This window comes from Notothenia coriiceps, unplaced genomic scaffold (assembly GCF_000735185.1).
Source record: "Notothenia coriiceps isolate Sejong01 unplaced genomic scaffold, NC01 NC01_scaffold00020475, whole genome shotgun sequence".
Taxonomy (NCBI): Eukaryota; Metazoa; Chordata; class Actinopteri; order Perciformes; family Nototheniidae; genus Notothenia; species Notothenia coriiceps.
In genome coordinates, this window is record NW_011353176.1 from 304,273 (window position 1) to 319,690 (window position 15,418).

The following is a 15,418-nucleotide window of genomic DNA, read 5'->3' on the forward strand; positions in this document are numbered from 1 at the left end:
AACCGCGGATTGGTCCATTTTGACCAATCTGCGGACCCGTTACGTTATGTCCGCGGAGCTGTTATGTTTGGACCAATCCGCGGACTCCTCACACACACACACTCGGCGGGACGTTGCGAGGCGCGGGACAGTGTGAACGGGCTCACTAGTGTGGGGTCAGCGAGCCACCGCGGAACTCAGCCTGAGCACACACACAAACTCCCAGCCAGGCTGCGGGTGTGTTTGTATTTCAGGCTGGGTTTAGCTGTGTCTCGCTGTCTCGCAAGACGGCCACTGGGCTCACACAGGGAGCTCAAACAAGCCGTTTAGGACAGAGTGAATACACATACTATACAGAGATGCTGTATGAGAAACCAAGTTTGGAAAATTGCACAATATAAATCTATTTTAGTATACCCCAACAATGGAATTATGATCAGTAGAAATGGCCTTGACATGGGACCTTTAAGGGTGCTTAAGCCTCAGTTGTAGGGTTTTATCTTGTGGATATAAAATTCGATATAAATGTTTGCATATATATAGATAATTGACTGGGTGCCAAAATAGGCCTAGTACGATTATCAAAAACTTCTCTTGAATGCATTTTGCCAATTGTGGTCAAAACAGGTGCTTAATAACAACCATCCCAAAACATTTCGCTGGATTCCATCTGTACAATATTATTTATGAGTCTGACTAATACATTTGTATCACATAAACTCCAGTTAAGTAAGCCTATGTTGTATTTCTCATTATGAACACTGGATTTGCTCCATATCTCTTTGTCGAATGAGAATGTGTACAGTATGAGGTCTAACAACCAATCACGTACTAACTCTGATGATTTTTGTAAGTAAAGATTTTATTCTGAAAAAAATGACCAGTCTCAGACTTTTTATTTTCTCCCAAAGCATTTCAGAGGGCATTTCAAATGTCAGGTTTCATTTATATTCACAAGAGTGAAGTCATTTGTAAATTCATTTAACGGCTGCATGCTTAATGGATTCAATCAACTTGAAAAAGTGTTTCACCAACACAGAAAGTAGCATCCAAAAAGAGAACATGGAGCGCCCAAAAGAGAACATGGAGCGCCATCAAGTGACCAAACTTGAAATTGCAGTATTGCACAAATTGCAATTTTATAATATTTATTATGAACAAAAATTACATAGAGTGATGTAAAGCAAAACTGGTTTCCTTGAGAACATTTCTCAGAGTTTCAGAAAGAAATATACAGATACCTAACCAACCTGTAAGTCATTTAAGAAGTATAATTATTACATCATTTAAGGTGCAATAAAAAGATAAAAAAGTCAAAAAAACGTTCAATTAAATGCTTATAATACATAAAGGAATATCATAATTATCTTGTGAACTGAACAACATTAACGTCACTGGCTCTGTTAACAGAAGACCAACTACAAACCATGTTAAAATATCATAATTAAGATTTGAATTAAAACCAATTATTTCCCTTTTTTCACCAACATACTAAAATTCCAGGGTTACCAGAGCCAAACAATTATTCGGTAAAAACACTTACATATGCACTCAATATCACAGACTCAATCACAACCACAAATACACATGCGCACACAATGAAACAATATGGGGGCTGAATTATTATGTTAGGCACTTTGATACAACATTTAATAGGCAAAAAAAAAGACAAAACATAAAAGAAGTCTCACTGCATGTAGGCATCTATTTAAGTCCTGATGTCTGTTTACAGAGGAACACGCTGTCTTGCTAACTCCTCCCTCCTTCCTAAAATACTTTAAATTAAACCCAGCTAAAGTGGACATGTGTTGATCACCGCAGGCGACGAGGTACTGGAGGTGCTGAGTTTGTGTATCTTTGAGTCGGTCTTTGAGGAACTGCTCGAGTCGGGCAGGATATGTAGCGCTCATGCAGCATGTTTTCTGGCATCCTGCGAGAAAAACACAGTGATGTAAGGTCAATGACCTGATTAGGCTGTAGATATACAGTAAAGGGAGGGTAGACTGTGAATCCCCATTTAAGATTATCATCAAAAAAGCAGTGATCACATACATCCAGCCTTTAAAACTAGTATTTCATTAACATACAAAGCCTTTTCAAATTAAGACTGAAGAATTGGGTTGCAAAATTGCAAAGCTTTTAAAGCCTCATTAGAAAGATTAACATTTTAGTTTTGGAATTCACAAATCCATATACTGTAATGTATATCCATTGAGAAAGGCTAAGAATGTTCATCTTCATGGAAAGTTTCTATAAAAATGTTGTTGAATAAAAATCTGATAAATTCCTCTGTGTACGTGTCTATGTAGAGAAGAGGCATACAAATGCTGCCAAAAGCCTTTCATTTAAAAAAAGAAAAGACATATTTTTTAGTCATACTGTAAATAAAGAAATTACTCATGCTTTGTCACCTTTTATTTGTATGATATTAAATTATTACATTTGTGTTTTTTAGCGCTATATTTAAATTGTACTGGTGATTTTACATTTTGTATGTCTTTTGGGTTTGTTTTTTATATAGGTCATTGAGGGTTTCTACTACACCCTCACACTAACTTTATATCTCTTTCATGTCATTTGTATTTTTGTGAAACATTAACCAACATTATATCTAAAAATGCAGATACCCTGTCTTTGTGCATTCACATTACAAGATTTAGTTATGTGTAGACAGAAATGGAGTTATCAAAATGTTTGGATTGCAGATAACAGCTACTGAAGGGGAAATTCTGCAGGCTACTTTTAGCTGTAGTTATAGCTACCTTTTGTTCTACTTGGTGTTCCAAAAAAGATAAACAAACAGCCAAGGTTATTTTCACTGGGTTTTATTTACTTTGTATTTTCTTTATTTAATAGTTATTCTTTGTATAATAAAAGTCTCTGTTTTATTACATTTTACTACTTTGTACTTTGTTTTAATTATACCTTTTATATTGACGCACGTTTCTACTTTTCTTTATGTAAGGAAAACTGAATTGTGCCTGTATCTGAAATGTGCTAAGAAACAAACTTCCTACTGCTATTGTCTAGTTGATTGTTGGGTCGACTTGGTCCAAACCGAGTGCAGACTCACTTTTATATATTTTATTATTTTATGGCACAATGATGTAAAAACACTGGAATTCCATTAAATATCTTATTTTATTGAGTCACGCTGTGTTGCATTTATATGCAGTAACATATAGTTTTGAATTGTATTGTATCCAATATAAACATTTACAACTTGGTTAAATTGGAGGTAGCTTACATCTGAGAAAATGAACGAAAACACACTAACTCCACGAAATCTCTCCATCATACGGGTTCAGTTGAATTCACAAGTTCATACCCACTGTCTCACCAAAGGTGCCAGTGCTAAACAATTAGCAAGAATTGCACCCACCCAGCATGCGATTTGTAGCACCCCAAACCTTCTTGCCATGCTGTGCTGTAGGTGATGGTTCACTTCCCTTTATTATGACCTTTGTACTGTTTATATTTAGTTTAGAAAAATCCAAGTTATTTCTTTAGGTTTACATACGTACTGTTCACTACGATTCTTCATGCACAACCGTGATACAGAAAGACAATATAGACATAATATAAAATGTTCAACTGGAGTGCTGCAGTACACACTGTTATGTTACCCACAATGTTTTTTAAAGAGATAAGACCTTTGTCATTTAACATCACGAGACTGCAGAGTTTCTGAGTTACAGGAACTCAGTACACTTCTAATAAGCCCCCTTGAGAGTCACTTTGATGTGTGCTTTCGTTTTAAAATGTTCTTACTTCAAGTAGACATTTATAGGTTTACACAGAATGAACATCAATGCCTTTGTCGCTTTCTCACTTTGGCTTCCTTCCTTTCGCACAGCTGAGAATCATTGGTGGCTGACCATTTCCTCTTCATCACTTATTGTCATACTCTTCCCTGCATGTAGATTCTTTATCAGGCTCTGTTTGTTTCTGTTCTACATCGCAAAAGCATCCACACACTTATTAACTGCTATCAATTCTGTAGTCGGGGTGTTTTTAGTAGTGCATGTTTTATATATAAAAAACCTGATTACTTGAGTGTGTGTGGTCGTAAATTAAGTAGATAAATGAAGCCTGTCAGCTAAGTGAAATCCGAACTTTCAAATATGATAGAATATTGATTAATTGATTGATTATCGATTGTATTCTCTCTTAATAGAGGGTAATGCCCTGTCTCTTTTGTTTTTATTAAGAAAAACTTTACATTTTGATTTCCAAGAAAGGTGTAATTCTTCTAATTAGTTACTCAATTAATTATCAAAACTGCAACAATAAATGTACGCTACCCACAATATATTTCTGAGATTGTATTGTTTAAATACAATTGTATTCAACTATATTGTTAAGCGTTACATCAGTAAATTCAAACACTGGTCTTAAAACTGACCTCTCTGGGACCCGTGGAGGAATCCTAGGTGGAGCGAGGGGGGACGCATCAGATGACCTCACAGGTCGTAGAGGAGGAGGGGGATTATCTGCCATGTCCTTTTGAAAAAAAATTAAAAAAATTGAATGTGTGACGAAACATGAAGCACATTTCTGACAAACCAAACATTCCACGGGCTTTGCCTTAACAGATAAAACAATTAGATAGTTAATCAATTACTGAATCAACACAAACATGAGTGAATAAAAGGTTTACGTAATTGTTCAAGCAGAAATGCAAAGCAAACTCAAGTTCTCATTAGCTGGGAGGATTTAGTGCATGCCTTTACTGATTGTAACAGCAAACTGAAATTCTTTAGGTATTAGCTGATGGTTGGACAAAACAAGCCATTTAAAGTTATCTCTCTGGGCTTCAGTGACATTTTGATGATATTAAATTCCTTCGCAGAAAACATTTTGCAGATCTGATTAAACTCTGAAAAGTGATTTCTGAGAAAACACTTAGCAATGCGTGCCGAGCTACAAGGATTTCACAAGAACAAAAGTCTTTATATGACTGTGAGTAGATCTGTACTTTTAAGTCTTTTAGGAACTGAAGCATTGAAGTAGCCAGAGACTTAATGCTATGCTATTTTTCTACCTCACATGCATTATTATAGTCTGATGCATGTTACTTGTTTGGAACGAGTGCAGCAACAAGAGAAAGAGAAGGTTCAGTTTGCTTTAGACACTAATGCAGCAATAAAAGCCCCTTATGGACCGTCTATATGTTGTTAAAGTATATGTGAACATTGTGGTTTCCACGTGTACTGAAAAAGTTCTTGTTGTCCATTCGTGCTCACCTCAAACTCAGGCTCTGTGCCGCTGCTGTAGCTGAAGGTGCTGTGAGTGCTGAGTCTGTTGCTCTCCGTACCTGATGTCAAGAAAAAAATTTGGAAGGAAAACACGTGATTAGATATTTCTACGAGGTTAGAGCTTGTGGTGAGTTATGCAGCAGACCACTTCACCAAATGCGGATAAAAATATCAAACAACAAAGACGTTACAGTTGTATAACATGTCAGCAGGGAGAGGTATGAGCGATCAGAGCGAGATTAAACTCAATAGACAGACTCATAAATCTGTGGGAATCAGAAGCATGAGGCTCAGAAAATATTTCAAACTGTGTCAACATATCAGTGCCTTCAAAACATATTTATATGTTAAGTATAGTTAACTAAGGTGACAGTTAATTCCAAAAATAAAAAACTGTTAAATGTCTTTTGTAAACCAGCTCACCTAAAAACAACACAGATAAAAACCTTGAAATTAGAGACAATATAGCTTTTGCTGATTGTTAAGGATTAATTAAGTCTCCGATAAGAGGCAGCCATATCTTATCAAAAGCATGTCTTTTAGAAGGAACCGACGTTTGTCAAACAGGGAACTGCCTGTGTGAAATATTTCAGTTTCCTATTGAACCTATGGGAAAAAGGCAATATGGGTCAGAATGAGTATTGAAGGGACATTTTAAAGACGTTTTATCCAAGGGTAAAGCAGAAATCTGACACATTTTGTCTTTGATTATTGATCTTATGATGACTTTAATCTGAGAAAATAGAATAAAAGAGTATAGAATAAACAGAACAAGAGTGCATCTCCTCAAAACTAAACCCCCTAAGCTCTTTAGAGATTTGATTTTGCCGTTCTTTATCCCATTTGATCTGGTTTGGATTAATAAGACGTTATAGTTTCTGATCAGCAGGAAGGCTTTCTGTTATTAAGTAATCCATGTTTTTCTCGCAATTGAGCGACAGCCCAATAAGGTGCTGGTCACGGATGACAAATCAATGTCCCAATATTGTGAGACAGGATGTTGGGAATTATCAGTTTTTTTATAAAGTCAGAGAAGAAGTAGCAATGTCGCTAAACCCTACTTTGCTGGCCTACACCTCACACTTTGTGTCGTGCTGTCATATAACAGAAAAAGGAAGTCTAGTGTTGTGAAACTAAGTTATGAGATAGCGTGTCAACCATGGTCTCAGCCTGAACATCTGAGGAAAGCAAACCAAAAAGCTCATATCTCTCACATGGGATGATATGCTATCCTATTTCCTGTAGGCAAAGGTAAACAAATTCCGTAATGACATCTTTTGAGAAGGAGAAAAGAGGACAATTCAAGCTCATTAAGAAAAAGCTTTAACAGCTTAATGTTTTTGCTTCCAACATCACAATATTTTATTCTCCTGCATCCTGTCTGAGTTTCTTTTCCTAAGAACGATTGCAACAGTAGGTATTAAAGTAGGTATAACATTGGTATTGCTTTTTTAACACAAACAAGTGAAACATTGAACTGAAGAGTGAATTATGGGCTGTGTCAATAACTTCTGTGTTACTTGTGGAGGCAGAACCTCCCACAGGTCACAAAGCAACAATCACTCGAATCAGTTTAGATAATAATTTGCCTCTTCCATGCTTGTAATAGGAAAGGAGGAATGGAAGCAATGCAAACAGTTCCGAGCCAGAAACAAAACGAACAAATAATAAAAGCTTACTGGATGTGCTGGACGTGCTTCCTGTCTTCCAGCTGCCTCGCTGGATAGGTGGGGCCACTGGAGGAGGGGGCCCCACCATTCTTGGAGCAGGCTCGTACACAGAACACTCTAACGCCATACCTGAGCCCCAGTATAAGTTCCTCTGCAGCGGGGCACTTATCTCATATTCTGAAAGGAGAAAAAACACATCTAATATTAGCATATTTTACAGGATGTGTATGATATCCGCTGTGTGATATATTAGTTGTATTATCTTCAAGTAAGAAACAGAATTAGCTTCAGTAACTCAAATAATTTAAAGTATTACAACATTTTATTTTGGTAAGATCTTATTGGCCATGGTGTAGTGGTATCAGGTGGGTTTTTAGACTACATGAAGATGGGTAGACCTTCTGCAGTCCTCATATCTATTTGGAGCTTGTACCACCAATTTAGAGACAGCATATAGATGTGTTTTTGTTTGGGAAATATACTATATATTAAAGTTGCTTTAGAGAATTCATATTCAAATAATAAACAGTTAAATTATCCTACCGAGCTCCTTTCCACTCTTTTCTCTCTCTTTGTGACGTCTGGTGATGCTGTCTCGCAATCTCTTCAGGTTTTCCTTAATAAAAATAATAAAAAACACACACGTTAGATGTATTTATTGACCACCAAACAGCATATAGACTTAAATATTGTATAGTGTGTCTACCTGCTGATAGCGTATGGAGCCGGACCTCCGCTCATGGTCGAACTGCCAGGCCTTGAAGTCATGGACGGCATCGTCCACAGTAATCTCCCCCACCTTCACCCTCTCCTGCAGGGATATCAGCTGTCTCTGTCCAGGCGTCTTCATCCCAGCGTAGGGGTCGTAAACAGGAAGAGGAGCGTCCTCCGAAGGCCGAACTGGATGGGTGCACATTATTGTTATTAGCTATAGTTAACAAACATTGTTTATTTTCCACTTTGCATTTTTTCTTAATGCCTGGTAAATACAATACAACAGTGGTTTTTGGGATGTCTTTAGGTTGTACAACTGTTTCATGTAGAAAGCTACTGTAAGCTCATTGGTTGAGTTAAGAGAGAGTTCAATACCCCGAGATAAAATGAACAAATGAGTCAACTAGCCTTTCAAAATAACTGCAGCATTACACAGTGGCTTGTGAAATTCCCCTCAATTACATGTACTTACTTAGTGTTGATAAGACATGGCCACCTTCCTCTCTTAGATAAGCTGCACAGCAAATGCATATAATGTATGTTGGAAATCGTTAGAATTTTTAAATGCTGGGGCAACATTTTAATCAATAACTCAAATAAAAGGTTTACGATAAGTCTATGATTCAATCACTAGACTGTTAACATGTGATTAGATAGAGTGGTGGAGAAAGTATTCAACTTTAAATGTACTTAGGTAAATGAGCAACAATATTAACAACAACGTTTTATTATATAGTTATAATATAATTAAAGTACCACATTTAAAAGTAATAATTTTGTAAGATGGTCACTTTCAGAATAATAAGATAGTAATGCGATAATTTGTCTAATGTTGCAGCTGGAAAAGGTGGGTTTAATTGAAACAAGTAAAGTAAAGAACCTCACATTGTACTTAACTCCAGCACTTTAATGTTCTTATTTAAATTCCACAACAGTTTGGAATTTAATGTTTTTAAGGTTTTCACGAGTGAAATTTAAACAGACACTCAAGTGCTGAATGAACAGACAACATTTAACTGGTGTAAGGATATCATAGATAATGTTTACTATCTCTAAGCGGTTGACCAATCACAACAGAGCCGGCCAGCTAACCAATCAGAGCAGGCTGGGATCTGGTTTCAGACAGAGGATAAAAAGAGGTGCTGCAGCACAGGCAGTATGAGAAAAAAGAGAGCTTTTTGAACAATACAGCAAGGAGACAGACATGTCACAGTAGAGCCACACAATACAAAAATATGAAACCTGACAATTAGCATAATAGTTCCCCTTTTAACAGTTTTGCAATGATCTTATTAACTGGAAATATAAATGATGAGAAAAACAGACTTATATAAACAATCTCAATGTTAATCTTAATCATTTTAACTGTGCTTTACCTGCAGGATTTCCACTTTCCATCGTACTAGACTGGGACGTAGCTTTATCTGAAAATACTGTGAACAAAATGTAGTTATCTATTTTTGCATCTAGAAATGTATTATGATATCTGATGTGTAGAGAGAACATTTTAGGGGACAGCAAAAAAGAAACTGATCAGTACCTCTTGAGATGACAGTCATAGGCTTTTCAGGATCACTCTCGGACTCCGTTCTGGGGATGGGGGCTGGGGGACGGTTCATGACGGCCGGATTTGTATCTACAGTATCATAGATACCCTCTGGGAATAGATTGTAAGGGTCCTCCTCTTCCTCAATTGGATCGAAATCAATAGGATAGTCTTTTTCCTCTTCCTCCCCTTTAAGGTACTCATTTTTGTAATGGTTTTCACTGGCATGTGGTCTTGCTGAAGTACACATTGTAACCACATTAGATATTATAACATGATACCATAATATAAATGATGCTATATGTATTCAAATGTTTACCTTCAAAGAACTTCCTAAGCATTGCTTCTTCTGGGTTCATAACTTCATCTGAAAATAACAGCATCATCAGCATGCATACATTTTGTATTGGTCATTGTGAGAACCAATAGATACAAAGACGTTAATCTTACATAGGTCCTCTGCACAATCAGGGTCAATCCCCAGCATGGACTCATATATGTCCTCTGAGCCCCCCGAGTACTTCATCATGATATCTTGAGGGTTGGTCGACATCATCTCATACACATCTGCAGCCTCCTCTGTGTTGATGGCGTCCTCAATGTGAGACTTGAGCATGTCCGCTGTCTCCTAGATTTGTTTGAACGCGAGAAGCAGGCAGAAGGTGAGTCAAGAACCTGACAAGATCAAATGCATTGTTGGGAAAAAATAAGCTTTCATTACTGGACTTACAACAAATTCATCCATGAACTGTCTGAGATCAGAGAAGCCGCTCTTCTCTGCCAGCGTGTTTGGGTAGTCTCCAGACTTGTTCATCACGCTGTAAGCCTGCAGAGCCCCCGGACACTGAAGGAGAACGGTGGTCAGCTTCTTCAGGCCGTATCTAGCAGCAAAGTGGAGCAGCGTGGGAAGCTCCTCGTTACGCTGATCTGAAAGACATAAAACAATCTTTAATAATCGTATGTTGACTGATTAAGCTTTGAGCTTTCATTGGAATTGCAGATGTTGGTCAAATATTATTTCAAATGCAACAACAGCATATTCACATTTGTCCTCACATGCTGCCATGTTGTTTTCTTCAATCTGTCTAATTCCAAACAGCTGAAGACTAGTTGCCGGCATCCTGGATTTTAACGAGTCAGTAAGCATTTCGTCCAGTGCTTCAGTTGCATTGGTTGTCAAGTTGAAGGCCTGGATGGAAAAAAGGACTTACATAATCTGGATAGCTTTTAAAATTAGTTAAACATCACTGTTTATGGTGTGACATAATGTCTAACCTGGCAGATGAAGTTAACAGGATCGGTGGCATTTTCAATATACCGACTAACTTCTCCCATATTGGTATAATATGTAACAGACTTCAAGCTGACACAGGACTGGTCAGTGTACATGGTGAGCGACACCACTCCAGTAGGCATATCTAGTGGGGATAAGAAAACAATACAGTCATTTTAAATTGTAGTTTCTAGATCTTGCTATCAACACTGAAATAATCATCTTAAGGTCACATGACCTGCTGGAGATACTGACCAGGTGCAGAAACACTTATAGTGTATTCATTCTCCACAGTGCCCAGGACTCTTTTTGCAGCTATATTTTCAGATGAGAACTCCACCTCTGGTACACACCCATCATCTAGTTTATGTGTGAAAAGGATGAAAAGTCTCTCCTGTTCCTTAAAATGCAAGAAAGACATTTATTATTTTAAACAAGGGCATTATTAGTTTTATGTATCTCCTAAAAACGGGTTGTTATGGGTGGTATATATTCCACTACACATGTTTTGATACAATCAACTTGAATAACAGAATGTAAATGAAAATCTTTTCTGTACTTGAAGGGTCTACATTAAGAAATCTAAATGTGGCATCAGCCAGGGTAAGTTCAATTAATGTTTGTAAACATTAGCTTCTCTCTCTGTCAATGCAGAAACCAGGTAGAAAAAGGTAAGAAGTGGCTCTGTAGGAAAGTAATTTTAGGCTGATTTATTTTTGGAACCACAGACTCTTTGTTTTTCATTATTTCATTGTAATCTTCTCGGTTGAAACAAAAAACTTCAATTATACTCAGAAAATGTCCCCTGGTGATCTCAGTGTCATCTATAACACCTTTAACAACCCCTTGTCTATAGGACAGTTTTCAACTTTATACTTGATGACGTCACAAATGTTTAAGCCCTCAAGTTTTGGGACAAAGTTGTTCATGTACTGTAAACCTCAATCTAACTTTCTTAGATAATAGCAATAACATATTGGATTTTTATAATGAGTCTAGGTACCCTTTCATTTCCTCTCTTACTCACTTATATTAAGAAAAGTTGGCATTAATGTAGAATAGCTCCAGTCTTACCCCGCACAGAACTCTGTTTGGTTGAATTGTGAGACAGGTGAGGTGCGTGGGTGTTCCAAGTTCCTCACTTGTAGAATTCCCCGTGCTCACACCTTCTTCATGTTTCAGAACAGTCTTTTGTTGTTCTCCTGACACCGGTTCCTCTGTTTCACCAGTGTTGGGACTTTCAGGCGACTCGGCTGCAGTGATGTGCAACTCGGCTGCAGCTACAGCCAAGCTTTCACTTTCTTGTTCCACCTCCACTCGCCCACCTGTGACAAAAAAAAAGTTAGAATAAAAAAATGTAAAGTTACTTTTATGACAACTTAATATCGAAAATACTCCAACTGTTCGGTAAACAAACAAAAAATACATTTTTCTTTGCTGATAGTTTTGGGTTTTATATGCTAAAGTTTGAGGTATCCATCCCAAAGCTTCGGTCCGTACTTTAATACAATCTAGTTGAGCAAATTGTTTATGGTTTAAACTCTGAACAGGTTTTACTATTTCTATTTTCTTATGCATAAAAAAAACTCATGTAGATTAACCAGGGTCTTTATTTTTGTTGATATTCTCATCTTTTTTATTACTTTACCGCATAAATCACAGGGTAAGTTGGATGACATGTTTTTTTGAGTGAAATAACTCTTTAATTGATTGCATTTCCTTTTGGGCTAAACCACAAAAAGTGTGATGTCTCAAAAGAAACTAGAAGGAAGTGTTAGAGGTTGTGCGTACTGTCAGTGATGGACTCCATAACGGTGGAAACGTAGACAGCAGCTTCGTCGTCAGCGTACAGTTTCCTCCATCTCGGCCAGTCTTGGAAGCACTCCAGCAGCGCATCGTCATCTGTCACGCCACACAGCAGCGCCACCACTCTGTGTGGAGGGTGAAGCAGTCTCTGAAGCGCTAGCTGCAGTTCAGGGTCATACAGCAAGTCCAGGAGCGCGCCCGTGAGCAGCAGCACGATGCACTTGCAGCTTTGGAAGTTTTCAAAGTCAAATCCGTGGATCTGCTGAGCTGGGTCGATTGCATGCAGCAAGATAGATCTTTTGCGGAATTGTTTTGAGGATTTTAAAATCTGATGCAAATATGTCGCCCATTCCTGTGCCTCAGATGTGTGCAGAATTAACAGCTCATGAGCTGAAGCTGATTCAGGTTTTGCTGTAAAACAGAATATATTAAAGATGGATTAGAATATATAGTCCATGCATTAAAGGGGCAGGAGCAACTCAGTAGGAGGGTTGCTGGTTCAAGTCCCATAGAGGACCAAGTATTAAGAGTGGACAGGTAATTTGAGAGCTGCCCACTGCTCTTAATACTAGTATGGGTTCAATGCAGAGGCTGTGTGTGACGCTTACAAGTGCCCATATTAGGCTAATGTTGTACCTCTCCTGTGACATGTTTCCATGCTTTAATGATCAAAAAGCTCTTTATTTTTCTCATACCGCCTGCGCTGTAGCACCTCTTTTCACCCTCTGTCTGAAACCAGAGCCCAGTCTGCACTGTGTTACGAAGTGATGTCACTATGTCGCAGAAGTAAACAAAGAACTACAATGGAGGCGTTTCAGGTTGGGGGGGGGGAGAGTGTAGGAGAGAAACTCCATCTGGAGGGGACTAGCCTTTGAAGACCATTTACATGTAAAAAAAACTATATATAACACACTTACAAGAAAGAGGAAACCAAATAAGCCTAATAGGGCCTCTTTAAAGAAGGAATTCATTAGAATGATTAGAATCCGCCATTTCCTTTTGAAAACGAAGCATAACAGTGGAAAATACGAATCATTAGTTCCCTAAACTGGCCCAACCACGCAAAATGAATAATCAGCTCAAACATTACACTGATGATACGACACTGGTCACATTATGTGTTGCTCTTCATGTTGCAGCGGGCGGTGTTTGTCCTAGAGATGCTGCACAACATACCAGCTGTCCGGCTGGGAAATGTCAAGGTTAGAGAATGAATGTCCGATTTGTTTGATATTTTCAGAGCCCGGCCAACATGGAGTTGTGCAAACACTGCACTGTGTCAACACTGGTCAGAGTAATTTTGTTTGACTCATTACAGTGTTTAATCAGGTCAAGTTCACCTCTGTAAACGTTAACTGGGAGAGAAACCCAACACGACTATTTCACCTTCATCACAGTTCCCACAGACGACGGGGCACCGACACTTGCCGTCTGTTTCTTAATGGACCCAAAAACATGATTACAACTTAAACGAGTGGTAAATTCTAAAATAGTCGATAGCAGATGCATTTATTTTACCGTACAGGAAGGCTAAGATGATTCCTTCCTCTTTTTATGTAAGCTAAGAAAATAATTGTGAATGAATGTTCAGTTAAATGAAGTTAAATGAGATCATTTCAAAAGGAAACATAACATATTCTAAAAGACTAATCAGTGTTATGTAAAAAATAACTTCTTGGTATATTTTACCTATCTGAAACTGAGTAAATATAAGGAATATAAGTCATATTTACCTGCTTTTAAACTTGAGACGGGTTCTTCCATGGTTGTGAAGTCTCAAAAGTCCAAAAGAAATCACCCCACTATAAGCATAATTTGCCCAAATAAGCCTTTTTTTAAATCCTCAAGTTTACTGTAGCGCTTCTCGTCTTCAACTGCAGACTACATTAGCTTTCAGCAGCTATAGCCCTTTGCTCAGTTGTATAAATAGCAACACGTAGTTTCCTGATTTTGGTGACACTGCCCCACTTCCTGAAACAGTTGAAGAAGTGAGAACATGCAGCACAGTGGTGTCATGTCGTGCAACATGTCTGCGATTACACACGCACTCGGCTGTCATTAGTCATTTGTAGACACTAGATTATTCAGACAGGGCACAAAAGAAATAAAAAAAGATGAACAATTAAAGGAATAATTGCTAACCCAGTAACCGTGTTGAACTTTGAGACACATACACACACAACCCCACACACACACACACACACACACACACACACACACACACACACACACACACACACACACACACACACACACACACACACACACACACACACACACACACACACACACACACACACAGACAGAGTTTACCTGGTCTCACATGCTTCCTTTTTTTTTTGTACTTCCTCCATATCTCCCAACAGTAACAACATGATTATGTGCTGATTAACCGTTCCTGTAAGCGCAGTGGTGTTATACGTACATATAATATGAGCTTCAAATTTCGCATTAAATGTGGAAGTGAAGGGGATTGTCAAAGGTGTATTTTTTCTACTTTATGCTGTATATATTTTTACGACCTAACTAACCGATTATTATTAAGATGATATACTACGAACAAAGTTTTGATGTGCTCAAATGGTTACTTAAATTGATCACACCCCTTTCCGAAGCACATCAACACACAAAGTCTTTTTCCATGTTAAAAAAGCTGTTGAATCATCTGTATGTTGTCACTTTTACTACAAATAATTGTTCCTCTAATGTGAAACAACTGATTGCCTCAACACAAGGCACTACACTGATCCAACCACTAGAGGGTGGCAGACAATCACCCACACTGGCAAACAGCACGTCTCCATCACCAGTCACTATGCAGACACCTACAACAAAAAAGCAGTCTCTACTAGGCAGGTACCGCTATTAATATGTATACTTAAGAAGTTTTATGACATCCCACCATACTTCGGGTACTATATTATCCAAATGCATTGTATTGGTTAAACAAACTCAACATCTCTGACTGAAGAGAGTTGGATTGAGCGTTTTGACTTGGCAGGAACTTGATTGGAGAAGGTTTTTCTTAGTCTTTATCCTCAGCTCAAGATTAAGCTGCCGTGAAAGACCTAACTAAAGACAACACCTCCATGCCGGATCCACAGAGGAAATCTTGGAACATTTAGAAGATGATTGTGATCTGCTAAATGAAATGGATGTACCTTCTATGGAA

At 38.0% G+C, this 15,418-nt stretch overlaps 1 protein-coding gene across 3 annotated transcripts; it reads right to left on the reverse strand.

The window, feature by feature from the left end:
* Positions 1 to 865: 865 nt before the first annotated feature.
* pik3ap1 (phosphoinositide-3-kinase adaptor protein 1) lies at positions 866 to 14,231 on the reverse strand. Of its 3 annotated transcripts, none has more exons than XM_010779609.1 (17): positions 13,980 to 14,231; positions 12,232 to 12,657; positions 11,515 to 11,765; positions 10,696 to 10,840; positions 10,443 to 10,585; positions 10,212 to 10,356; positions 9,898 to 10,094; positions 9,618 to 9,795; positions 9,487 to 9,534; positions 9,162 to 9,404; positions 8,998 to 9,054; positions 7,614 to 7,807; positions 7,451 to 7,523; positions 6,917 to 7,084; positions 5,226 to 5,296; positions 4,385 to 4,482; positions 866 to 1,909 (listed from the first exon to the last, which is right to left on the reverse strand). In XM_010779609.1, exons 1-17 carry the CDS (start codon positions 14,008 to 14,010, stop codon positions 1,792 to 1,794), a joined length of 2,586 nt encoding a protein of 861 aa, XP_010777911.1. In that variant the 5' UTR covers positions 14,011 to 14,231; the 3' UTR covers positions 866 to 1,791. The 3 variants fall into 3 exon arrangements, with proteins under 3 accessions (XP_010777911.1, XP_010777912.1, XP_010777913.1); XM_010779610.1 differs by having other exon boundaries at positions 10,224 to 10,356; positions 13,980 to 14,230; XM_010779611.1 differs by lacking the exon at positions 12,232 to 12,657 and having other exon boundaries at positions 13,980 to 14,230.
* Between the last annotated feature and the right edge of the window lie 1,187 nt (positions 14,232 to 15,418).